This window comes from Drosophila elegans, unplaced genomic scaffold (genome assembly GCF_018152505.1).
Source record: "Drosophila elegans isolate 14027-0461.03 unplaced genomic scaffold, ASM1815250v1 contig_476, whole genome shotgun sequence".
Classification (NCBI taxonomy): domain Eukaryota; kingdom Metazoa; phylum Arthropoda; class Insecta; order Diptera; family Drosophilidae; genus Drosophila; species Drosophila elegans.
Window position 1 is genome coordinate 1,402,201 of NW_024545863.1, and position 27,087 is coordinate 1,429,287.

Genomic DNA, 27,087 nt, shown 5'->3' on the forward strand with positions numbered 1-27,087 from the left:
TTTGTATGTACGCGCCGTGTAGTCTTTTAAATCTATATTTATACTTTTTTTTTACTTTCCCAAAACCGGTCACTCTAATAAAAAATGTATTTAAATTTTAATAATTTTTTTGTTTTATTATTTTCACATTGTAAATTTAATAATTATAATAATTGTTTTGTAAATTTATCAAGACAAAAAGGTTTTATTCATTTATATGAATGCGTTTTTATCCATTGAATCGTTTGGCTTACTTTGATTAAAATACGTTTATGCGTAATATTTGAAATATAAGTTACTTGAATCATCTCTCAATATTTTTTGGTTATTTGTTTTGGATGTTTTTAGCGGATTTTTGGTGTTCTCTGTCGAGCAATAAAATTAACATTCGATGCCGTTTCAACGAGGTTCTTAACTTAGGATCGCTATTGTTGGACATAAAAAATTAAACAAATAATACAAGTATACTGTACTTCCTGCTCCGCATATTTACACATAAAGTGAGGTGAACAACTTTAACAGAGAGTTTGGGGGTAGGACAATAGAAAAGATGGAGTTTCGGAGTTTGGAACACATTAAAACGATCGTCCTCCAATTAAGTGTGTATCGTATTTAAATAACTAACAATTGTTTATGTTTATGTACGTGAGTGTTATGTAGTGTAGTGTATTTCATATAAGGCCCTAGAGTGCAAATTTGCGCTTAAAAATAAGTTTTTCTTTTTTTAGTGTTTAAGTTAACATTCTGTTGTTGTTAAGGGTTTTTTTTTTTAACTAGGCTAAGTATTTATGGATGTAATAGTAATTATTGTTAAATTTATGCTAACGTGTGCTGGCTGTATTTGAAATCTGAAGAATTTCAACTCGAGTATAACAGTTTGCGTTTGTTTTGCTTTTGGTTTTGGATTCTCTAGCTTTTGTTCTTGCGAAATAATTTACAAAAAATATATGTATTTACACATATATACTTATGATCGACATCGACCATGCACTCCGTTCTCTACTTCATTAAAAATACAAATATATAAAAATTAATTAAGTATTAAATGCATTTTTTTGTGAGTTGTTGTTCTCGTTTTTGTTTTTGTGTCTGGAAAAGCAAAAAAAAAATCATGGGCGAAAATTCCTTGGACAAGTTAAACATCAAAAAAGAAATGTTCGTTGTTCTGGAAACCTTGTTGTTTGTTCTTTAACTAATTATAGTTTGTGGCTGAGTAAGAAACGATTATAATTGAAAGTTGATTTGATTCTTTGGTTTTTTGGCTAGCTCAGAAATCGAAAGCATTATCAATTATTTAGTCATAAATTTATTGTCATGGCAAACATTTCGATAGTTAATAGGGTCTTTTGGTTTTCCGTTTTCCGTTTTTGATTTTTACATTTAATACGCACATGGAATTTTGCTAATAGATTTTTCGTGAGACTTTTCCAAAGGTTTTCTTTTCATTATTACATGCTAGTATTTTTTTTGAATATTCTGAAACGTTTTTTAATCGTTAAATAATCTTTAATAAGGCCAAATTAAGTTTTTGTATTCGTTTCGTATATATTAAATATTAGTTAGCATTATTTTTAGTTTAGCATTAGATTTAGATTTTAGATTTAGTGGGTTGTCGAGTGGCAAGCGGCAGCCGGAGGCCTTAAATGCATGAGTTGCACCTTTTTTTTGGGGCGCGGCTCTGGCCAAATGGAATGATCTTGTAGGTGTTTTGTGCTCATTTCGCGAATGGGTTTTTAAGAGGGAAATTTAAAGCGTAGTTCGAGAAAGATTTTTTTCCTTAAGTAAGAGAGCTTGAAACGCGCGGCAAGCGGTGGGTTTTCCATTTAACATAAACTATATACGAATGGGGGCGGTGTGGGCGTGGACTTTACAATGTGGTGGCTTTAATACAGTTTCGCTGCTTAATACTTTTGTATCTCTGGTCTTGTCTCGGTATTGTCTGCTAGTACTTTCTTTGTTTTCTTTGCTTTTCAGTTTGGTCCGGAGGTTGTGGGTGGAAAATTCCTTTCAAGCGGCTTTGCATTGGCTTTAAACGCTTAACCGAAACTAAAAGTTACAACTTAAAAGAATACATAATCGTATAAAATATACATTTATTCCATTTAGGAGTGGGCTCTTAACGATTTGAGTTTTGAGTATTCTGCAGTACTTGGTACTGGTATCTCCAGCTCCTAAAACTAAAACATTAATGCATAAAAAAATAGATAAAACGATATCTTTAAACGAGTCGGGGCCAAGCAAAAATATTTAGCCCTTATCTCGAACTTAGGCGGTAAGGTAAATTAATAAAATACTAAAAACAAAGTGGTTTCAACATTGTAAAAATAATAAATTCGCTCATACGAAAGGTTTTTTTTAACTACGTTTTCTCATTTTTCTGGTTAAATGGCTATAAAAAATATTTCTCTCTTCGTTTTTGACACTGACTCTGTCTAAAGTGCAATTTTTTTTGGGGGTGTTGTTCTGTGTGTTCCTGCACATTTTGAGATTTTCTGTTCGTCTGTTTTTTAAGTACAGCCTGTAAGTGCTGGCTTAGCTTAATTTGGAAACATTTTGGCATTAAAGAAGTCGAAGGCGGGCGTGGACGTGGGCGTGGTCTGCGGCAAAGGCGGCGGCGGTGGAGGCAGCAATCCCGCATGATGGTGAAAGTACTGCGCCGACGGAGGCTGACCAAATCCCGCTCCCGAAAGTAATGGAGGTGGATGTGGAGCTGGCGGACGATGTTGCTGTTGATTGGGTGGCGGCAGCATCACACCAGCTCCGTTCCACGGTAGTCTATGATGCTGCTGCTGTTGCTGGTGCTGCTGTTGAAAGGCGGCCATGGCCGCCAAATGTTGATGGTGGGGATGCTGATGATGCGGCGGATAAGTGGGATTCCCCGCCTGAACCTGAGCCCGACGACGCCCACGATTGTTGGCCATCGTCGCCGGCGGTTGGGAGGGAACTGTTGCTCCTGGTTGGCAGGTGGGCGGCACTGAGGTGTCGCTTACCTATTCCCTGTAGGGCTTGCAGTAGGAATACCGGTGGTTCATGTGCTGGCTGTAGCTGCCCGAGTGTGAGAATCGTTTCAGGCACTTGGAGCACTGGAAGGGCTTTTCCCCGCTGTGCAGACGCTTGTGCTCCGTGAGGTGATGTTTGTGCTTGAAGGCCTTGGGGCAGTCCATGCACTGGTAGGGTCGTTGACCTGTTGAAACGGAGGAGAATACTATAGTTAGTAAAGGCTTCAACAGTATACGATCTAAGTTTACTCACCGGAATGCTCGTACTTATGACGCGCCAAGGAGCTCTGCTTGGCGAAGGCCTTGTCGCACTGATCGCACACGTAGGGCAGATCGGGATCGCCCGCATGGCCGTGGGTTTCCGCCTTGCCCCTCCTGGGCTTTGGTGGCATTAAGCCACCTCCTCCAAACTCATCCTCGTGCGAGATGCGCGAGTCATCGTCCCGCCACGATCGCTTCTCCGATCCACCGGGACTCAGACTGGTGCCCCGGTAATCGGGCAGCTTAATACTGTTCATCAGGGGATGGTTAGGGGCGTACTCTCCACCCGGACGCATTTTAAACAGCGCCTCCATGGGCAACGGCATGGGCAGCATGTAGGGTAATCCCGGAAAGGCCTGACCACTGCGAGGAGTGGCCTCCAGTTGGCTATTTGGAGGCGAAGGCGGCGGAACAGCTCCGAAGTACATGGCTGCCGCGGATGAGGGTGAAATCGAGGCTGGGGACATCGATGCGGATGTGGAGAACTTCCTGCTCAGATTGATGGCTTCGGGGTTTGCTGGTTCTCCCGAGCCAGGAGCTATGTAAGGAGGTGAACTTTTGGGTGTTAAAGGATCCCGTTTCACAGACAAATCCAGTGGTTGATCTTCCCGGGTTTGAGATGTCTGCGACTCATTGGCCACTGGTGTGGCGGCTTGATTGCTCTGGAAACTTTGCATCTTTCGCTCCCTGGAGCGATTGTTCTGGAACCAGACTTGGACCACACGGGGATCCAGCTGAAGGCGGGCGGCAATCATACGGAACTCTTCTCGACTCGGTCGCGAATTTAGGGAGTAGTGCTGCTTCAAATGCTGCTGCTGCTCTTCATTGATGGCCGTTCGCACACGGACTTTCCTTTCGCCACTTTCCTGCCGAGGCTCCTCTTCCATTTCCTCGTCTTCCTCATCTTCCTCGCTGGCAGAGGCCAGGGCAAAGGAATTGCCTTGTTGTTGTTGCTGCTGCTGGAAATGCTGTTCCATCTCCTCCTTAATCAAGCCACAAAGGACCTTCTCGTGTTGCACTAACTCCGTGGGGTGATTAAACTGTTTGGAGCAGCGACTGCAACGTAGATCAGCGGGTTGTTCTACTTGTGGCGCTTCTTCCACGGGAGATTGAACTTCTTGTACCACACTTAGAGGCTCCTGTTCCTGTTTGATCGCTTGGGGGGATGACTGGTAACTTTCTGGAGCTGGCGAGGCTTCCCTGCTGGCTTCCCGCTTGATGGGAGCTGCTTCTTCTGCGACTTCAGGTGTGGGAACTCTTTGCTTTACCTCGGGCTCGTCGATGTCCATTACCAGTTTGGGTTCATCGGGGGTCTCCTCCTCCTCCTGCTGCTGCTGCTCTCGCTCCTCCTCCCTATGCTGGTGACCAGCAGCCGACAGTTGCAGCAATCTCTGGATGCTATACGGATGAACTCCTGCCGCAGCAGCCATAAAGTTATGGGGGAAGGCCAGAAGAGCGGCATTCATGTAGTTGGTGGGGTTGAAAGGCTGGAAGGGCGCAGGCGCCGAATTTCCACCTTGTCCCTGGGCATCGCTGGCGAAATAGATCATTGGATTGGGCAGTCCCGGCAGCGATGGCTGCTGTTCCGACAACTTTCCTTTTCCATGGTCAGAGGGAGATCGGCGCGATCCCGTCGATCCAGAGCCGGGACTTTTTTCTAGTCTCTTCAGTAAAGCACGATTGTTGTTCAACTTCAGACCCATACTGATGCACTTCTTCGAGGTCATGTGCGAGGAAAAGCTGCCCGAGTGCGAGAATCTTTTGCCGCAATTATCGCATCCGAAGGGCTTCTCGCCGGAATGGATCCTCACGTGCTCCTTAAGGTGGTGCTTGAATTTGAAGGCCTTATCGCACTCCTTGCACTTAAATTTCCGCAGGAGCGCACTCTCGTCGTGACTGATCATGTGCCTCTGAAGGCGGTAGACATTCGCAAACGCCTTGTGGCAAATTCGGCAGGTCTATAAAAGAACAGATAGGATATAAATATAGTAGGTACTTAATTTAAATAAGAGTTATTGGTAATTTACAAATTGCCTTGTTTAAAAAAAGGGGGATGCCAATTAAGTAATTTTGAATATGCTAATGTTAGTAGTTTTTTTTAGAGTGTAATATATCGATAGTATTGTTATCCACACAACCATCTTTAGATTTACAGCTTTTGCTGTCCCGTCTCTCATTCTACGATCTTTTGTTTTCCCGGTTACCTTTTCCAACGAAGACGTAGAAAGGAGAAAAGCAGCAGCTGACATTGTTGTCTTAGTTGTTGCTGTATTATGGGGCCACGCAAAGTGAGAAAAAAAAACGGAACACCAACGCACAGGTAATAAAAACTGTTTAAAACAACACGCGTATTTATTTGTTTTAAATTTAATGGCTTTCTAATTTGTTTCAAGGCAAGAAAGGCGACCACAAAGCGGGCCAAATCAAAAGCGACCGCCGAAAACGAGCCATTTTTTTCTTTCTTGTGTGTTTCCGAATCGTAAAAACGGGTATTTGTGATATTTTGATATTTGGTGAATTGTGCAAACGATTTCGAATAAAAATACTCAGTAACTTTAATTGAAAACTAGAATTAAAAGATGCGCGAAGCGAAACGCGCACAGCACGAACAAACGCAAAGAATAAAGTGAAAAAGAGGACCAAAGAGAGACGCGGTATGCGAGAAAGAGATGGCGCGGTTTCCAGTGATGGTGGAGTGACAGTAAATAGCAACAACAAAAGGTGAGAGAAGCACACAAAATGACCCCACAGCAAGGGAGAGGAAGAAGAGCAAGCTGCACTCAGCTGTGCGCCTTCCAATAAAATTTAACTTCAATTGGAAAATTGCGATACAAAAACAAATCAACAAAACGACCTGAAATAAACAAAACAAAGTGCAACAGGGCGCATCACATCAATATGTTTCAACAGCTGATGCTAATCAAATTTTGGGGGGGCGCTTTTGTCTGTGCTTTGATTTGTTTGGCAACAAATTGAACACATCAAATGCAGGCGCTTTTTGTTTTTGGTTAAAGGTGGAAATGGAATTGAAAACGAAAGTGCAGCGCCGCTTCTCCCGCTTTCCCGTCTCCTACTATTCCACTTAGCGGCTGCGTTGAAAGATTTGCGGTACTTTGGCGGACAGATGGCAACACGTGTTGTTGTGCCCCTCCCACCCCGCCCAATTACTTTCTATCGAGTGGGTTGTTTACCGTTCAGCCGTTGAACTTTCCATTTATTGCTGTTTCACCTTCGCTTCCAGCATTTTCCATTTATTATTGTTTCTTCATAAGTTCATGACATTCCAGATCGTTATCACTGTACTTGGAAAACAGACATTTACCATAGCAATTTAAATGATTCATCGAAAATGGTAACTGTTTATTAGTTCCACTGTACTTTTTTTTGACTTTGACTCCTCATTTAAGGTTACAGTTACTCATGAGTTTCAATTAACGCGCTTTGCGCCATTAGTCATTATCATCAACGCATAACCAATTTACCGACTCTCGAGATGAGATCACTCCAAAACTATTATAATGTATTGTAATTAGTTTGTTCGCCAACGTGACACGGTGTTTATTGTTTTAAGCGTGTTGTGGAAAAATAATACATTTATAGCGCGGGCCTCCTAATGTGTTTGTGCTGCTGCTGCTGCTGGTAAAAAACAAACGGAAAATGCTTTTCTCCTGCTTCGTTTTTTATTTCGACAGCAATAACAATTTCCGTTTCCGTTGTTATTCCACCTGTGACGTCATCCCCGAACTACCGTTGTTGAGAGAAACCCCATTTTCTGGCGGCCATTTGTTCGTCAGGTGAGTGAGTGCGATAAATACATACATAGCTGCATAATGGCCACCTGCTGGCTCACTCCCACACGCACACACTCACACGAAAAACCCGTTATCTCTGAAGCCATCGTGAAGTCAGGCTATCTCCGTTCCTCTCTAACGCTCTTAATCAGGTTGTTTGGTTGTAAACCGCAATACGCCTACCTAGAAATCGTAGAACCACAGAACCTAGAAATGGAACAGTAGTAATGCGTTTCGATGAAAAATTTTTGTAAGCCGATCTAACCGAAAAACCTATTCGTATTGTATCCAAAACTAGTACTTTAAAAAGCGTTGGTAAAATTAATAGATATTGGGAAAATGTTCTTTAGATTTTATATTTATAATCACAAAATCTCTATACTCTTAAGCATAAACAACCTTAACACAATAAATGAAAATCTTAAGTAATTTATAAATCGAATAACCAGATCCAACTATCGAAGACCCACTGTACACACCTCCCAGAGCGGACATTAAACCGCAGCTCCACAATGAACGCGCTTTGTTGTCGTCGGCGTTATCAATTAAATGTAAAACGAGGCGCAGCGCAAACGAAATGGAAATGAAAATGGCAGCCGTGAGATACTACACCACTCACACAGATACTATGTACAGATACTTTATATATATGTATGTACCTATAGTGCACACGTTTACAAAAGGTAAGTTCCATTTGTGATGCGTCAGCCGGATTCTTCTTATGCGCTTTTGTTGTTACAGTTTGCTATTATTATATTTGCGATGAGCGGAAATGCCAATTGAAGCTACCTTTAACAAAGCCCCATGAAGATGCCCGCCCCCGGGGGTTAACTGATGGACTGATGGATGGATGGGTGAACTTATGGACAAACGGAGGGACTGTGTGCATGACTCAAGTGTATTTCAGGGGAGCCACTCGAGCCAAAGTTGAAAATTGATTGATTCCACTAAGCGAATGGGCCGCGCACATGGAAATGGAAGCTAAAACCACTCGAGTGTTCAAGGTACAGTCTAACCTCGGTGGCATTATTGTCGATAAGCCACGCGTACGTGCGTACTACGTCCGTCCGTACCGCTCGTTTCCCTCCTTCACCACATGTTGCTAGCTGCTTAATTAATTAAATTTCATCTGAACTGTTCGAAATGTAAGAGGATGAAGCGATTGAGAAGAGTACACGCGAAAAAAGTATACGACTTATGGAATTCTTAAACAAGATTTGACCTTAGGCAGCACCATTTGGTCCTTCAAGCCGAAACCCCAGCAAAAGTTACGCATCTAGTTTCAATTGTTCGATTGCATGGGAACAACAATTTTGAGTATTTAATTCATTAACGCTTGTAACGAACTTATTTGTATATTTATAATCTAGTCCTATTTTTCCTCCGTGTACTTTCACTATTCACCTTAAAGTTCCACTAATATTCGTGGTATTTCAGAGCGCTGATAAGAACGCACTATCTGCTTACTCAATCGATTCCTAAAAGGCGCGTGTGCTCGTAAACAAAGCAGATCAGGGTCGAGAACTAGGATGGAAAGTACGGATTAGTCAGCGAACACAATAACTAACCCCTGCCCTGCCTATCTCTAGTGTTTGCAGATAACCTCGATCAGGTGAGTACAAAAATAAATATTACAAATATTGAAGACAGCGGGAGGCTGGCTGCTTATCAACCAACTTATCGGTCTCAGAGTTCCCAAAAATCGAACCGGAAACTAGCGACCACACACAGCGGCATCTTGTCTTCAAAGCGCTCGTCAAGTTTAATTGTACCGAGCATCTCATGTGCGGATGGTCCAGCGGTTGCATTTCAGCCTGGCTAATTGCAGGCGACAAGCCTTTTGGCTATAATTATAACGCAACGTAGGTGGGCGCCTGTTTGGACCAGGCCAAAAATGCCCAAACCCCAAGCCCCAAAATCGTAGACAAATCAAACGAACGAGATCAGCAAAGATAATGTCTTGTCGCAGACAGAGAGCTAATTTGTGAACGTATTTCACGATTGCTCGCTGAACAAATGCTTTATGCAGTGAGTGACATGGGAATTTGGCCATAATAGCGCGCATAATTGGCCGTAAAAGATGATCGACCAAAGGGAGATCGTTCGGCTTTCAAAGTGTCAACCCCAAAGGCAAGCAAACAATGCTGACAAAATACCATGCGATGTCGAGGTGGGAGAATATTATGTATGGATACAGTGGTGCTCGAGGATGTATAGATTTTGTGGAAATATGTTATAGTTTAGAGCAGAATACTTCAGTTTGGGATTTAAAAATAAAATTAAAATCTTGCCAATTTAGTTTTGAAAACGTTATCAAAATATCAACAAATCGGTAGATTCATTTTTAAACTAAACTTTGTATTGCAAGTAAAAGACCAAATATTTTAGAAATATATATAAGAACCTTTAAGTTTCGAAACGCACTGTATTTTGTTTGTCCACACAGACTTGTCTATATTGTATCTGATAGATATAGTGGCGCACCTGTCGCCTGACGAAATGCGTAAACAAAAATAACAACAAGCGACAAGCTCAAAGTTTTCTGCTTCTGTTTTTGTTTTATTCTATGTGATTCTTTTTGAGGTCAGGCGAAAAAAAAAAAAACAAAAATTATTAACGACGCCACAAAGAAATGTTTAGCGCAAAAAGATGAAACGAAAGAGAGGATGCGAGTGAAAAATACGACGAACATAATGATGTCTGATCTCTAACTGCCTTATAGCGAAATACGCGACCCAATTTTTGTCGCTTATCGCATCGCAGCTGCCGACGCACAGGAAAATAGAGCTGAAAGAATGTGGACTACGAGTGATTAGGGTTTTCAAATGAATGAATCCCCAAGTCGGGCCATTGACGTACCTTTTAAGCGGAGACGGAGAGAGAACTAATTGTAGTACCTCGTGGAATCAAAAAGGTTAGTGGGGGTTATCGTTATCGCCACAAATCGCGCCTGGGAATGAAAAACCTGATAATACGGAGGTTCAGCTTCGGCCTGGACTTCAGATCGGTTAATTTGTTATTAATATTGCGCTAGAACAATGAGTGATTTTATTACGTATTGCTGGGCGGGTTCATTAACTTTCCTCGGCGCGATCATCTCTGCATTAATTCCATTGGGAAATTGATTAACACGCGCCGTTAACAGGGAAATACTTTTAGCCATTGCGGTCACTTTGCTGCCGCATTTCTCAATATTTTATGGCCAGTTGGCTTTGTGCAGACTACAAAAAATATCTGCAGCAGCGTTGGGATTTAAAATTATTAATTTTCCATAAATCATCTCGAGTTCATCGCGGGCTCTGGGAAAACTTTTTGAACTGAAATTCTGTTTCTGTTTCGGTTTCGTTTTCGATTTTCATTCGCCAACGCAGCGACAAATCAAATTTAATTGTTTATAAATAAAACGTTTTTCTCAATGATGATGATGCCCTGAATTTTCCCGCCGACAAGAGACCTGCGAAATTAGTTGCGTATTAGGAAAACATAAATTAGACGATGCCGCGGAATAAATTAAATTTATCACTCTTTATAAAGGCCCGAGTCTTGGGAAATTAAGAAACGTGTCGTGGATAATTAAGATTTTTAAATCTGGCAGCTGCTACGCTTACTTTTGTATATTCAAAACATCTTTATCAAACTTGTTTCAGTGCAACTTGAGCTTTTTAATAGTTATCTTTTCAGAGAAATATATATTTTTTTTTAATTTTGTCTGTTTTTTTTTTTTTTAAGACCTTCGTGACAGTTTAAGTCGTTATCACTTTTAGCTGGAATTGTTTTTAATATACGAGTGTCTCAGGAATTGAATTTGATTCACTATTTCCTTTTAATTATTTGCGCAATAGTTTTTAATAATTGATCTTAAGTCTTTTAGGTTTTATAAAAACAAAAAAATCTTGAAAATGTTTAATCATTAAATGTCCATTTAAGAATTTCCATTGAAATCATTTACAACTGCAATTTGTTAGTTATCTAGAAACTTTTCTCAGGAGTCATCTTCAAGTGCAATCTCTTCTCACAATCAGACTGCCCAATGAAATGTCAAGTGCTCAAGTACTATAGTACCATATACTTTACCGCCAACTTTTCAATTCCCTTTCTCCCTTCGCAGCAGAGCATTTCTCATTAAACATATCAAGTAACAACCGCACAATAAACGTCACAAGTGAAAAAACCCACGGGACTTGCAGCGAGGAAAATTCAGAGCAGTCGAGGGAGATATCGTCTGAGGAATTTCCATGTGAGAATCTGCGCCACAAGCGGAGCCACATAATTTATGGCCCTCACGGTGAAAGTTGATATAAATCAGGAGTAACTTAAAAATGAAAGAATGAACCAAGAAAACCGAAAGTAAGGGACAAGAAGTTTAAATTATAGTCGACCGGCTGACATGTGGAAAAGTGCAGGTGAAAACTGGGAAAACCAGGAGGGGATATCCTTAAGGAAACAGGAACTCCCAATGATGATGATGATGATGATGTGTTAAGGGGAATGGGAAACATAAGAAATGATCTTAAGACAGGGGTTTTCTTTTAAGAACCTAAAGTGGAAATGGAGATGCTTCAATATTGTGAGCAGAAATTATTTTTTTGTCAACTAATTACAGTCATTGAAAAATAATTCAAAAGGCATTAGTTTGCTTTTATGTTTACTCTTACTTATTATCGTCATATAGTGAAATATTTTCCAATTAATTATGATACTTTATATGTTATTTAAAACCCACTGACAATAAATTGTAACTTCGTTTTGTTTAAATCGCCGCATTGAGAAAGTTTTTTAATTTGTTTGCTTTAATTGCGAATAATTTTGAAACTTTCAACAGCAGTAAATACCCGTTCCCCTTCACCTTTGACCTTACAGTGTCCGCAGAAATACATAAAAAAACCTATTTAAAAGTGGGTAGACAAACAAGTAAAAGGGTTGAGCGAAAGGGGCTTGAAATAAATTGCTATTAATTTTTCACTCGCTCGGTTCGTCAAGCGGCGCCGAAAAGACGACGACCCATGTGGTTGTGAACTCGCAGGACTCGCAGGATTCGCAGGACTACACCTAAAGTGCATATAATTTTTCAATTTGAATTGTCTGCCCTGCTCCATTTTGTGGCGGCCAAAAAGGTGGCAACCGGAAGTGGAAAAGCAGCAAACCAACCCACCAAATGAGTTGTGGCCAAAAAGTTGCAGCCATGTGCGTTTGCAGTTAAGCAAATATTTAATTGCTGCACTTTTTCTGTTGAAAGTTGGCCAGGACCTCCGTGCTTTTTTTTGTTTTTTTTTCTGTTTTGCTTTTGCCCATAATTTATGGCCTGCCATTTGCTCGACCGTCTGCCCCTTTTTTGACTCTTTCCCTGGTTAATGATGTTGACCTTAACAACAAATGTTAAATGTTGCATCAACAATGTTGGCCACCAATACGGATTGATATCCCCTGTCCCCCCGTTTTAATGCTTTTTCAATAAAACGGGGGGAAAAAGGCATTTTGTTGCCTACTTTTGTGAGTCGACAGCCTGATTTCCATAATGAGCCATTTGTCTCACTGGCGACGGCGGCATTATTGTTATTTCTGGCACTGTTTTTGTTTGCTGCATAATTAATTGTTTTCACACATAATAATTTAATACGGCGAACACGTGTAAAGCCATTGGCCAACAATATTAAATAAATGCAATGTGCCACATCAATTATAATTGGTCTGTGTTCGTACGGAGTTTCGGGGCGAGTAGTTTGCCTATTTGGCCATGTGTCAATGCGGTTGTTGCCATTTTGGCCTTTTCGCATGTGTTTAAATGTTTAAATGTCATTAACAAAGCCGTAAATTATATGCACCCGAAACCGGGCACCCGCCCAAAAGGTATAAAAAAGGAGTTGCAACTCATAAACCTGCTACTCAGCGTTCGAGTTTGGCCAACTTTATTAGCTTTTTGCCAGGCTGGCAATCATCGCAGCTTAGGTAAATATTAATAACCGACAGGCAGTCCTAAAAAAAGCCAAAAACAAGTAAAGGAAGCGAGATTGTACAGTGGCTGTCAATGTGGAAATGGTCAAGGAAAATTGTTTAATTTTTGTGGAACACCATATGAAGTTATATAATATATTCGATGCTTGAATGGATAACATAATAAATTAATCAAGTTAAAAGAAAATAAGTAAACGTTAAAGCTATCTTCATAACGATTGATTTTTTTTGAATATAATACATATTTTTATGTTTCAGTATCAAGTCTTTTGAAAATGTTCCACTGTTTCCCGAAAAAATCAGAAATCTCATCTCATATTTTTTCGGGGTGGTGTCAAACTTTTTCATTTCACTTGTGCTCACATATAGGGAAGGTAAAAGATGAGCCCCCGCCCCAAAAAAAAGAACACCATACACGAAAAACAACAACAAACTAGCCATATGAATTTATGACCAACGGAGGGGGTTGGACCAAAAGTTTTGGTCGGGGGCGCTTTTCTGTATTTGTGTACTGGGGGAGTGCAACAAAATTATAATTTATGTGGCTTTAATAGCCGCTGGGTAGCTCCAAGGTGAACCAGTCTGTGGATACTGTTGTCCCTCACTTTTCTCTTAGACCCCTGACCCCTGACCCCTGACCCATCCCCTGACTTTCTCCTTATCGCGTGTGTGACGTCTGAAACAGGCTTGGGTTCTCCGTTTTTTTTTTTTTTTACAGCCTACCATATATGGCAAAAGATGGCGACGAAGGACAAGAGAAAAAACGAAGGCATAAAGAAAAAAAAAACAAGTGGGCGGAGGCGTGTGGTTAGGTGTTATCAGGTTCCACTTGCCTGTAGCAACATTTATTTTAATGCCTTATCACAATAGCAGGCCTTAGAAAAAAAATATAAGAAACAACAACTGCACAATTGGGAGTTATGAGCGTGTGACTGACAGTATCCCCCATATTTTTATATACGTTTTTTTTTTACATATACATTTATGCCCCCTTCTGATAACACCCCCAATTGTTTTTCTCCGTCGTCGTCATTGGGGAATTTTCGTTTTTACTATTTTTTCCTTTAGTTCGGTGAACGCCTACGTTTTATTTTTATGCCTCTTATCATAGTTGTACCGCTGTTGTTGTTGTTGTTGCTTCAGACCGATAAAACAAAAGTTGAATGCAGGCAGGCAGGCGCTAGGCGATAAAAATAAGGTTCGTTTCTTAAACGTTTCTTTAGCAGTATTGTAATGCTTGCACAGAAAAAAAATGTATAAAAAAGTAATGAACGATATGATATTTGTTACATAAAACTATTCAACTTGATGAAATATATTTATTCTCAAATGAAATAAAATTAATGAGCTCTGAGTCAGTCTCGCAGTCGCTTTCAAAACAAAATTAATGTTGTTATTAAATTAAAATTTATCTGCATTTTTTTTTTTGGTTAGGGGATTTACACGATTTGTCAACAGGAAATATGCATAAGGTTTGCCTGGGGATCTCGAGACTCTCGAATGGGATAGGATTGAATTGGATTCTGTACTTGGCACCGCTGTCCCGTTATCGGTTAGCTCATTTCCCGTTAGCCGAGAACAAAGCCCACGCATTGTACGCGCCGTGATGTGTTCAAAGATCAAGTGCCCCCCAAGTACCGACCCCTCCCCCTCCCTCTCCCAACCTTATTTTTTACATTTTTTGTTCCAAGTCGGAGTCTGATTATGCATGAGTAACAGTCCACGAACCTTAACACGTAAGACTTAAAAGAAGAACAAGTAACTCTGCTATCAGCTCTTCCAAGAACTCATATCCTCTCACAGCATTATTCAGGTTTAGTCACTGGTGACAGGGGTTTTTGTTCTGATTATCTTCGAGGGAGTAGTTTTAAAGAGGGGTTTTCATAAATATTATTATTATAGCAATAGCAATTTTTCTGGCATGTAGATATTTCTTAGAAATATTTGGAAACACGCCTTTTAAATAAATGTATTTTATGTTTATAAATTGAAAGAACATAATTCAAGAATTGGTTAATGTAAATTTTACTATAATCAATTTAAGAATTAGTTAATAAATCATTTAATGTAAAAGTATTTTTATTTTCTTTTGGTTTCTTTAATTTGTTTGCTTTACTTTTCTCATAAAAAGAAGTTTGCAAACTTGATGTAATTAATTTATATGGAGACTAAAAATAAGTATTTAATCTTTAAATAAAAAATATAGCGGGTTTTGTCTATTTGTTGAAATTATTAATTTAGGCATTTGCTTCGAATAATATGACTTTTAAAATATTTTAGGACAGCTAAAGCTTAAAAGTTGTAGTTCTTGACTATTATTTTTTTACCAAAAACTGACTAAAACACATAGTTTTTCATGGGAACTTTACTAATATAAATTCAAACTCACCTGTGAGACATTAGTAATCGCGGTTTGTCCGCAGGGCGAGTGCAGTTGCTCGTGCTGTTCGAGCTGCTCCCGATTTGCAAAGGATGCGGTGCACTGCATGCAGGGATAGGCGCCACTCAGATCACCAGTTGTGGAGCCCGGACTTGAGGTGGATCGCGGGGCACTCAGATCCAGATCGTAGGCAGAGTTACTGCCCACACTGCTGTTGCTGCCGGGCAATTGAGGTGGCAGCAATTGCAGGCCCATCTGTTGTTGCTGCTGCTGCTGCTGCTGCTGGTGGTGGTGGTGTTGCAGTTGCTGATGTTGCTGCTGCAATTGTTGCTGATGCTGCTGCTGCTGCTGCTGCTGGCTAGGGGAACTGGCGGATCGGGCGGATTGCATGGCCAGAGAGGCGGCGGCCGCCATGAATTGGGCGTGCAGGTGAGCGGGCAGATGGGCTGGTGGGTGTGGCAGTTGGGCGAAAAGGTCACCAGGTGTCAGCGATACAGGTGAGCACATTGGCGACATTTTAATCGTACTATTGTGATTCTTGGCCAGCTCACTGTTGTTGTTATTACTCGACTGAGTATTGCTGTTGGCATTGGTGTTGCTGCTAATGTTATTGTTGTTATTGCTGGTAGCCGGCGATTTCGCGTACCGCCTACTGCTACCGCTCAGGTTGCTCTGCTCATCCTCGGCATCGCTTTCAGGTTGAGCAGCTCCGCAATTCAGTTTGTCATGGGGATGTTCGCTGGCAATGTGCTCGCTAAGAGACTATATACAAAATAATAATAAAAATATATTAACTGGGATTTATTATATAATTTTTATACACTTGGTTTGAAAATTCATATTTCAAATATATGATTAAGCTATCTGATTTTTTGATAAGCTTGCCTTAACCTTTAATAGGAATTTCTTGGTAATATTCTTAACAGATTACGTTCATCTGAATTAGTAATTACCTTCAAGATTTTATAAGTTATATAAAATAATTTCTTGGCAAACTCTTTATAAAACTACATTAACTATGTTAGAAAATTCACCTGAAACTCTGTGAAGCGCTTGTGACACTGGGTGCAGTTGACCAAAAAGGCATCTGCAGCTGCACCTGGCTGGTTGGGATGGGCACCCTGGATCCCGCTGGATCCCGGACTGCTGTGCTTCGGCGACTGGTTGTGGAGCAAAGTGGAGGCCAGCGAGGGAACTGTGAAGAAAAAATGGGGGAAGAAAACAAATTAACTGCCAGATCGTTTAAGAACCATAAAATATGCGAAAGAAACTTGAAAACCAAATGAGAAGTATGGACTGTGAGCCCCACTCACAAAAGGAATGGTTGAGGTGCTGCAGAGTCCACATAGAGAAATTCGGGGGTTTTAATAAGAATTTAAGATAATCTTTTTTAAAGCAAAATTTTTTTTACAATCAAAGAATAATTATTTGTAAATTATTTGTAAAAAAAATACACTAAAATTCTGGAAAATTTCTTTTCTCACAATTAATCTTGTGTTATTTTTTGGGTAAAATTATATGAAAACGTAACTACTTAATTATAACTCTCAATATTTTTGTTCTGTGCTTTGAGGGACTCTGGTGGATCGACTTAATTTCGTGGCAAATCAACTTCGCAGGCCTTCACGCAAGGCTGAAATCCGGAGAGACGATGATCTCATGGTTTCTTTCGATCCGCCAAAGAAACCGAAAGAAAACAGAAACGGAAAAAAGAACCGGAGGAGAACAAGAAGTGGAAGAATTAAAGAACACACGCACACTTGAAAGAGAAGAGTTGACTTAATCAGTTGAAAAAAGCGTTCAACCATGGCAGCCAAGAAAGCGACGGGCAACAAAGGGGAGAAAGAGAGGGAAGAGGCCCCAGAAGATTGCTTTGTTCCCCCGAGGGTCACTCAATTGCCCTCTCACTCTCACTCTTACGCTGACTCTTGCTCTGAAACTTTGTATCTGTATCTGAGAAGGTAGAATACTTCACAAAATGGAGTTTTTCTGTTCTCTGGACTGGCTGTTTGTTTTTTCTTATATAGTAGAGTGCCCAACAAAGCGAGTCTTTGTTCTCTGTTGCCATTTGATCGCTACCTTAATTTAAGCCAATTAACTGGCGGCAGACGAAGACAGATACCCAGATACTCAGATACTCAGATACTCACATACGGGCAGCGGAATGAATGAACCCTGTTTTATCGCCACCTTTCTGCCAGAAGTATCTGTATCTGAGGGATGTGTCGGGGCAATCAAGCGCAATCTACGAAAGTTCATTGCACGTTTTCACTTTCAATAGTTGCAATCTTAATTGACTTCGATGCGGGCTCCGATCAAAAAAGAATTATAAATGATGATCATTAGATGATATTGTCGATGCCTCCCACCTTATCACTTAAGAAGCCATTAAAAGCCATTAAGGGACCAACAGATGACACACGTAGATATATGTATATCTCTAAATATATATAGTTAACAGATCGCAGAGTTAATAATTCCGTGTCCAAGAATTTATTTCGCTCGCCCTGCCTAATGACATTTTTTATTGAAAGTTGTAAAACGACAACACTTTTTTATGGCCCAACATTTTGTTTCATCAACATAATGCCCCAAAGGAAAATGCTCATGGGGAAAAACGTGAAGCTCAACAAGTGTGTCACCAGCTCATTTAGCCCAATCAATTCTTCATAACCGACTCGTCTCGACTCGACTCGATTCGACTCGAGTGAGGAATTATTAACGCAATCGCTTTTACACTTTTATTTTTTCACCCCGTCGCCGTAACGGTATTGAAATATTGAAAGTGTCCCGCAAATTAATTTCAATTTATGCGCTGCGAAACGAAATGAAAAGGAATTTCTTGTATTTGTTTCTGCGGAACTCGAGCGTTTATTTGTGTATTTTTATATGTTGGTCTCATCTTTCAGTTCAGTTCTTCCCAGGGCTTTCAACTATTTTGCGCTTAACGCGAACCAATTGAAGTTGATTGATAGTGTGTTAGGTGTGGGGCAAAAAAAAATCGGAAGAGAGAGTCCCAAACATTTGACTTGTTCAAAGGAGAAGGTATTTTTAATCTATAAAACAAAAATTGGCTAGGAACTGAAAGCTGAGGGGTAAAATATGCAGGAAAAACAATAGGTTATGAAATCCAACTGAATAAATTTCAGGTTTAAGCAAATTTCTATTAGTTTCCTAGATTACTGGGGCACCTCTATATTTATATAACAAAATAAAAGATTTATATTCAAAATGTGGATAAAATTTGATTACCTTGATTAGTATATAGTAAATTAAATATTTCCCAAAAGCTTAACAAAGTAAAGATATTAAAATAAAATCAAAGAATCTGCTGCTTTGACAGTTGCCAAATTTTTTATTGGGAGCACTATAATTTTTTTATTTTTTTGGATTTAGGAGAAAATTTATGGGTGGCCACAGGTTTGCCAAAAACAAAACAAAACGCCGGCAAACACAATCTGCTGGGAGGAAATCTGCTGGAACGATGTCAAGTGTTTGCTGTTGCTTGTGCTATTGGTTCACCTGTGCGGCGGTATAAGACGAGCAACCGAAAATAGGCGAAAATTGGGGGCGGATGTGGGCAAAGGGGGAGGTCGAAATATTATAAATAATACGTAGATGGGCAGGCGACGTAAATCAATGGCAAAATATCCGAGGCAGTGCCGAAAGATACATTTGTATCTGCGGCAAAGACACCCAAGATACACCCACTAATTTTATGTGTTTTTTTTATTGCCAACTTTTATTAGCCAGACATATTTCGACTAAGCCCGGCTAATGCAAATTTATTTATTTCTCTTTCCACATTTTCTTGCTTTTTAAAATTATATTTTCATTATTTAATTTATGCGCTCAGCGAGCGCCTTTCCCATTTTCCACCTGACTTTCCTCACTGTCCTCATGTTTCCATCCCCCGCCCCTCCGTTTTCAGTCGGCCAAAGTGTTTTTTAATATTTCACTGACAGCCGATTGTCACGACAATTTTCCGCGTGGCCGTCAGGTGAGGAAAATTCTTGGGGTCCGGAAAATTGTTTAGCGATTGCTGACGCAGTTGCAGACAAATGGACGACAGGTGGCGCCTGCTGGTGGTGTGGTGGGTGTGGCGTGGAGAGGGAGGGGGAGGGGGGGGCTGCTCGGCTCGATGATATTTAATGCAAATAAACATAAATTTTAGCACTTAATTATAAACAGACCTCCGAGGCCTGCACTCATTTGCAGTCAATGAACGTGGTTAGCATATTTATGATATAAATTCCCCATCGAAAACTGGCTGCAAATGAGCGAGTGCAAAAACACTTAGTACAGAGCTAGCTAATTGCCAGTTGAAAAACGACACTATCAGACAGTCGCAATTAATTTGTAAATGAAAACCTGTGGGAAGGCTCAGGTCCCAGCTGTTGTTTTGGATCTGTTTCGTGTTTCAGACGTGCGAAAGTTTACTATATGGTCGCAAAACGAGTGGAAACCCCTCTATCGACAAATGGAATTCTACGGAGGGTCCGATCTCAAGTGGCAATCGGTTTTAAACACACATGTGAGCGGCATATGGAGTTGTCCCGATAATCGCTCTAAATTTGGAATACTCTTTCGCAGTCCTACCTACCTAGAGATTAATGCACTGAAAACAAATTGGAATAAACTTAACAAAATCATTCTGTGCTAATTTTAGTCATGAAAATGGTTGTACTTTTAAAGTAATGGTAATAATATAAGGTTAATTTTTAATTATTATATAACTTTTGTTTTTAAAAAATACTTTCATCGATGAAATGAAGAAATTATCTGCAACAAGGACATGGTTTTAAAAGAATTAAAGGAGCAACCCCTATCATACTCATTGTGATAGGGAAATTAGTTAAACACCTTTGAAAAGTATGACCCAAAATTATAATATTTTTTCTCTGTGTAGCACCTTTGCCCTGGTCTACACTCCACTTTTGGAATGGGCACAAAGGTGCCCACGTTGTGCCCCTTCAAGTGGCAAATGCAAAGGTGCAGATTCGGAGCCAGACGAGATCCTATAAATAGAGTTCTCCTTTCTGCCCTTTTGCTTTTATTTGTTTGTTCAGCAAGCTGATGCTGTGTGCTGCTGCTGCATGCTGCATGTTGCACGTTGCACGTTGCTAGTTGCTGCGGCCACGTTTATTTTATTTGTAGCATTTTGCTTTGCTGAGTGTGAAATTTTAATAGCCAAGCGAGCCGTGTCCGTGTTCGTGTCCCTGTCCTTTTTTTCCCCCTATACCCTGTGTATATATATATATATATATGTATATAGAGGAGGTGTATCTGCAGGGAATGGAAAAACATATGTGTCCCGGGGCGAAGTATTTCTGCGATTTACCTTGAAAAAATATGCAGAAATGCGTGTGATGTCGGGATGTGGGCGTTTTACGTTTTGAAATTGGAGTTGCAATGCGTTGGCGAGCGGAATGCAATTAGAGAAATATGCCAAAGAGGTGTTCAAAGTGTGGAGGAAATGTGGAAAAGAAACCTAGCCAACCATAAGATATTTTAGCATCTTATCACTCAAAGAAAGCAGAAGATACATTTTCAAAGTTAATTAAAATGTCAATATATTTCTGCGAACTGCAAAACAAAAGTTTTATTTCCAGTATTTGTGTGACAAAAACTTAAACAAACTTTTCCAAAATAACGAAATTTAATAGTTCGAATTTCCCAGAAACATAGGAAATTCATTTACTTATGGGGCACCATAATTTGCATTTTTTTTACAGGAGTCGATAAATAATATGATACTTTTTCTCTTGAAGTATATTTACAAGTATTTTCTTGGAATTGCAATTCATCAATATTTGTAGACTTTGTTTTAATAACTTTCGAGTGTTCATGAAGTTTCAGTAAACAAATTATGAATATGCTTTGTTTTGTTCGTCAAATAACTTTATCGTATTGTTCATAAAATTCTTTAGTACTTAATAAGCAAAACTAAAAAAAAATTATATTTTAACCATGTGAAAAACACTTCTTTATTTCGGAAAATATAACCAAAGTTCAGCTTAACTTGGCTAATTGATATTCACTTCGTCCGCGGTACGTGTATAAATTGTACACCCCATCGTTGAGGTCTCGAAAAAAACTCCGAAATAAAGCCCATCGAATGCAATTGAAACTTTTTCTGCTGCTGTTTCCACAATAGAGCTGTTGACTATTTTTGCTTATTTAAAACTTTTAACAATTATTGTGCAATTGTGCGAAATTTATTGCAATTGAACGCCAATCAGAAGGGAAGTGGGAAGTGCCTCTCAGGCCCTATTTTCCCCCCTTTTCACTGGCTTTTTCACTCCAGTTTTTCCCAATGCCAGTTACCCGTTAACCAAAATCGTTTACATGTTAAATTGTGCCTGCTGAGGCCTCACTCCACTTCTTTATTTTAGAGCCTCCTTTTTGGCGCTGCAATTTTGCCTGCCCTTTGGCAACACCTTTTTTTCGGAGGGGTAGAAGGGTTTGGGGCCAACCGGCACCCTTTTGTTTGCGCCGATTTTTTGGCACTTTTTTTTTCAGTACGGGGGTAGCACGGGAATTGTTGTCTCGTGGTGCGCGGCTGGCATTAAATAAATAAGAAAAAATATTCACAAAAAATGCAGAAAGCCCAAGGAGGCGGGCGCATTCCGTGCAATTTTCACTTTACAACTGTTTCAAAGTTATCTTTGTTTCAATTGTGTGCACAACAGCAGTAGCAGGAAAAAAAGGGAGCAACAAAAAATATTGGCAAACAATTTACTTTTTGGGCAAAATGCGAAATAAAAGTAAAATGTGGCAAATAATTTGCCCAAAGCTGCGGCAGGTTGAACACAGTATAAAGGGAATCTGCAGCAGGATATCAAAGAGGACTTTCCCCTCATTGATTTATTGTCTTTTTGTGTTTGTCGAGGATCCCTTTTTTGTTTTCTGCCCAACGCCTTTCCCTTCGCTCAATTGCAATTTAAAGGCAAAGGCAATGTCTGAAATGTGTTGATTTTGGGGAAAGTCAAAGCAAGTACCTCGAACTCCACTTGAGATAGGCATCGGCAAAATTAATCATCTTTGCATGCCAGTTGCCAGATAGTTTGGGGCCAAGTTTGTTTAATTTCGATTACCAGCTGGCGTGGAGAGCGGAGAAAGTCCTGTCGGCGGTGAAAGATGCAGGATGAGCCAGGAGTTATAAATGGCAGCACCGACAGCACCAGCATATAAAACTGACATCCACTGACAGGGCCCAAAATGATTAATTAGACCGGAGGAAATCCCATTTCAGGGGAATACTATGCATCCCAAGGACCAATCAAAGATGCAAAAGTCAGATAAAATGTTTAATTTTCGGGCTAAACAAAATTCAATTCTAAACAACTTTGATGGGTGGAAATTAGCGCTGATTTAGTGGCCTCGAGTCTATAGATAAATATATTGTATATATAGTATAAAAGGGGCGTAACCGTAGGTGATAACGGGCGACAGGTTTTCGCCAGGGCAAAATGTTTGATTTATGGCATTTTGGAGCCATTTCGAAATGCGACATAACACACGCCGAGGCAGCCGGAAAATTAGTACAAGTTGCTGGCGTTTTTCCCCCGCCGACTTTTCCAAAAAGCCAAGAGAACAGAATTTCGTATGTAGCCGGCGATTAATATCCATCGCAGACACAGCTGCCCAGCGCCATCAAGTTGGCCAGGGAAATACAGCCGGAAAGTATATAGATACATTCGTATTTGTATCTGCAAAGTAAGTGGGCCAACCTGTGCTCCGGCGTCTGATCGATTAGCCGAACTATCTTGTTCGAGGGCTTTTAGTTCCACCCACAAGAAACGAGGCTGCTTAAATAGCAATAAATTATAATTTATGGCTGCGGTGTTGCCGCTTTTTCTTTCTCTTCCAAACATGTGCAATTAATCCGTCTCTTTAGCTGGCTTATCAATTGTCAGTTGGAGAATAAAACAAAACGTGGGCGTCGACATTATCCCGCCCTCCTCCCACAAAAGAACTTGCGCCATCCCCAGTTTTCCTCGCTAAACATTTTCAATTAATTTCCAGTCTTTCACACCTTCCATTTAAACCGATGAGCTCTGGCCACTGACAGTTTTATGCTTTGTTTACACTCGATTAAGATCTTTGAGGTCCGAACCAGCAATATGGCCATAAAACAGGTTCTTCAATGGAGGCGATACCTCAAAAGGTGGCCAAGCAGTATTCTACCTGTTTGCCTGCGCATGCGGTTTTCTGCGTTAGGGGTAGCTACCTGTGTTCTCGGGTGGGTGGAGATTATTGCCAAGGCAGCGGTTCTGTTTCGGCGGTGCCAACAAATCAAATTGAAATGTGGCTGCAATTGGTTGGCAAATAGGAGAAAAAGAGAGGTGGCTATATATCTCTCGTAAGCGTTGAAAAATATAATGCTATTATTCAAGATCGATTGGATGCTTTCATGTCTAAATTATGTGATTTTGCTAAAAATCTCTTATTATAAATTCTCATTTAGAACATTTTATAAGTCAAAACATTTCAAGTGGCAATGGAGGTTGGAAATTGGGTTGCTGAAACTTTATAGCTCAAACTTTCTTGAAAAAAGTGAAATATTGACTAAGTAATGAAATTTTTTGATTAAATTGATTATAAATATAAGTTTAAAGTGTACCATTTTAAATGAAAATATATAAATTAAAAATGTCATATTAAAATCCGAGTAATTTTAATATTGAAGGGTTTTTAAATTTCTTTCGGTGTCCTGAACTCTATCCTTTTAAGGAACGAGAATCCATTTTCTATATATCATTATAATACCAACATTTTTAAGGTGAATGCTAGTTTAAAGTTCCACTAAGTTTATACAAATTTTTTAATCATTAAAGATAAATAGATTTAAATAAAAATTTTGGTGTTAAAATACAAGTAATTTTAATATTAAAAGGTTTTTAAATTTCTTTCGGTGTGCAGATCGCTCTCCTTTTTAAAGAACGAGAACCCATTCTCTGCGTAGGAGTAGGTAACTTGAAACCTGCTACGATCCTTACTCGTTTTTTATGTGTATTTTGTTTTTCTACAGTTTCATTTTTTTTCTTGCTTTTGTGATCCCCTGAGGTAAAGACCACACATATTGGTACCGCTCAAGATGGCGCTGTTTCTGGGAAACTGCTAAGCTTGCATTCGGATCTGGATCTTTGGATCGGGGCTCCCGATTCTTTGGCGCGCAAATCACTTGAGCAAACACACACACACACACACACACACCGCCCAGTTTAAACAAAGTTCAATTGCATTGCCTAGCTGATAGTGAAATCGAATTCTGGATGAATCATCATGAATCGGGATCGAGATGAATGATGGTGATTGGGGGAAGATGATGAACTATCTCTGATCTCGTCGACTGGAGATCACTTACACTGCATGGTGAAGGCTGTGGATGGCATGCTCTGCTGATTGATGGTATCCTCTGGGCCGAAACGTGAAGAAGACGGCGCCAAACAGGACAACATTTGGAATGCTTATTGTAACACTTTTGCTTTACTTTTGATTCGGATAGTTTTGTGTTGAGAGGTTTCGGGTTTGGGTTCTTCTGGGTTTTTGTTTTGTATTATTATTTCTTTCTTATAGAGCACACACGTGTGGCGGCCATTTGGGCAAACGGCAAAGGGCCTTGGGTTTATTATCTTTATCTTTTAAACATTTGAAGCACTTTATTTTGTTTTTGGCAACGCTGCGAGTTTCGCGTTTGTTTGTTATTTTTTGGGATAATTTTTCAGATTTACAATCGCTATATGCGTTCTCTGCGTGGTTTTCTACTGTATGTTCATCGAGTTTTCTCTGTGGGGGAGCGACGCGTGTGCTGCCGTCGCGACGTCTGAGATGCAACTGAATTTCAGAAATACAACTTTCGCAGCATCAAGCCCCGACGTCCTCGTCCGTACGTATCCGTCGGATGCGAACTGAACGTTTTGCTTTCGGGGTTCTACGGGTTCCATGGACGGAGAGAAGAAGACGCAGCTAGCCGGAGAGGGAGAGAGAAAGACAGAGAGAGCGAGCGCGCGTTGCGAGGGTGTTGGTGTGCCTGCGATATAGCCACCACCAGCATAATATAACGGTGTAACGGTTCACCGTTGCGATATACGAGGTGATATGGACACGAAGTGGGGTGTGTGTTGGTGTACTAATGTGGGGTGGTGGTGGTGGTGCTGGTGGCACAGAACTCTCTCTTTTCTAACATAACATCAGACTGTTATTCCGATATCGTAAATGTTAAGGGTACAAATGCCTCTCCTCACGTAAGTCCCACAACGTAAGCACACTACGTAAGGGTGTTCTCTTACTCGTAAACATATGGCCGGGATACGGGTTTTTGGGACAGGGATTTGACTATATTAACATTTGCTCGTATTTTCATTTTATTGACCAAGCGACTTATGAGTCTATCCATTAACTTTTTCGACAACAACACATTTATAATTCGCTTTTATTTGGGTATTAGAAATTTCATTAAACATTTTAATATTTGGGGTTTTATTATTTTCATGCTTAGTTTAGATTTCTAAGTATTAAACACAGTCGATGGCATTGCTGTAAATGGATTCCAAAAATATTTGTAAGACGCATTTATAATTATTAATTTGTTCTAAATGTTATTTAAAAATAATCAATATGATTTACCTTTTTGAAGGGATTTTAAGAACAACCAATATAAAATAATGCCAACAAAATTATACACTTAAAATGTATTTCCAATGAGCTCTTCACTTGTAACTCAAGTGATTGTGTAAAAATTATTAATATCTATCGTCATTTGCACTCAAGTTTCTTTAATCAATCAAAGTTCTTACGAAATATCCCCTGTGTGGGAGTTATTTGATAAAGCCCCTCACATAAGAAAACTTTCGATCGTTTTTCTTCTGGGGAATTTTTGCGGTAGAAGATGAAGGGAACTTTTTTCCAGGGAATCCCTTAACCCTTTCCTGGCCATATCGTTGCGTTAACGGACAAACTCATTTGCACTTGCGATTGCAAAATTTTCTCTGCTGTGATTTCTGAGTAATAAGTACCGAATTCATTCCGCGATTGCCACACATTAATGACATCGTTTGCTGATGGGCGATTTCTTGAGAATGTCCATCAATGGACACGTCTACAAAATGACGGAAGAGCAGAAATCTCCAAAGAAACGAATAATTTCTTTTATGGAGCTGAGAATGTGAATGGTTTTATTCGTTGGATACATCAACAAGTTTCGGGGCCTCAAATAGCATTAAATTAAATTTATATTTCAAACAACTCCATTTTAAAAAGAATCTAAAATATAAATATATATTTTTAAGAAAAGTGTTAGAACTAAATTTATTTAATATTTCTAATTATCGAATCTTTCCTTGGTGCAGTCAAAACTAACGTCAAAAAAACACAAACTCACAGATACAAAAAACACAAATATTCTCCAAAAATCTACTCACACAGATGAATGCTCTTTGAAAAAGAGCAAAAACAAAAAGCAGACTCAACAACATAATAAACAATTTGTACATTAATTTTTAATGCGGTTAACATGTGTCCCCCCTCTCCCTCGCACACCCACACACTTAGTTGGCTACGTGTGTATAAGTGTAAAATAGGTGGAGCTTCATAATTTTCTCACTTGAAATGAACGCTCGTGAGAAAGAGAGAGAGAGAGCGAAAGCAATGAGTGTGAACGAGAAAGTGATATCGAGGGAGAGGCCGTTTTTTTGTTGTTTTGTTTCATTCATTTTGTATG

General features: G+C 39.8%; 2 protein-coding genes and 1 long non-coding RNA gene across 7 annotated transcripts; 1 reads left to right on the forward strand and 2 right to left on the reverse strand.

The window, feature by feature from the left end:
- Positions 1 to 257: 257 nt before the first annotated feature.
- On the reverse strand, positions 258 to 2,900 carry LOC108148733 (forkhead box protein B2-like). Its single transcript, XM_017275912.2, has one exon. The coding sequence runs from the start codon at positions 2,898 to 2,900 to the stop codon at positions 2,517 to 2,519; it is 384 nt and encodes a 127-aa protein (XP_017131401.1). The 3' UTR covers positions 258 to 2,516.
- Positions 2,901 to 2,969: 69 nt separating this feature from the next.
- On the reverse strand, positions 2,970 to 25,239 carry LOC108148732 (zinc finger protein 1-like). 2 transcript variants are annotated; one of them, XM_017275911.2, is made up of 5 exons: positions 24,733 to 25,239; positions 16,397 to 16,557; positions 15,372 to 16,124; positions 3,232 to 5,197; positions 2,970 to 3,163 (listed from the first exon to the last, which is right to left on the reverse strand). In XM_017275911.2, the coding sequence occupies exons 1-5, from the start codon at positions 24,824 to 24,826 to the stop codon at positions 2,970 to 2,972; spliced, it is 3,168 nt and encodes a 1,055-aa protein (XP_017131400.1). In that variant the 5' UTR covers positions 24,827 to 25,239. The 2 variants fall into 2 exon arrangements, with proteins under 2 accessions (XP_017131400.1, XP_041565108.1); XM_041709174.1 differs by lacking the exons at positions 15,372 to 16,124; positions 16,397 to 16,557; positions 24,733 to 25,239 and adding an exon at positions 5,444 to 5,522.
- LOC121467558 lies at positions 5,484 to 15,365 on the forward strand. 4 transcript variants are annotated; one of them, XR_005977607.1, is made up of 3 exons: positions 5,484 to 5,559; positions 5,633 to 8,642; positions 8,721 to 15,365. It is a non-coding gene; the product is annotated as an uncharacterized LOC121467558 (long non-coding RNA). The 4 variants fall into 4 exon arrangements; XR_005977608.1 differs by lacking the exon at positions 5,484 to 5,559 and having other exon boundaries at positions 5,588 to 8,034; positions 8,468 to 8,642; XR_005977609.1 differs by lacking the exon at positions 5,484 to 5,559 and having other exon boundaries at positions 5,588 to 7,713; positions 7,772 to 8,642.
- Positions 25,240 to 27,087: the final 1,848 nt, after the last annotated feature.

Bases quoted from the DNA above. Each gene is read 5' to 3' on its own strand.
- LOC108148733 (XM_017275912.2), bottom strand. From the start codon at position 2,900: ATGGCCAACAATCGTGGGCGTCGTCGGGCTCAGGTTCAGGCGGGGAAT.
- LOC108148732 (XM_017275911.2), bottom strand. From the start codon at position 24,826: ATGTTGTCCTGTTTGGCGCCGTCTTCTTCACGTTTCGGCCCAGAGGAT. The intron at 16,125-16,396 runs GTGAATTTTCTA...TTTTGTATATAG, and splicing joins AGCGCTTCACAGAGTTTCAG to TCTCTTAGCGAGCACATTGC. The intron at 3,164-3,231 runs GTGAGTAAACTT...CCGTTTCAACAG, and splicing joins TCATAAGTACGAGCATTCCG to GTCAACGACCCTACCAGTGC.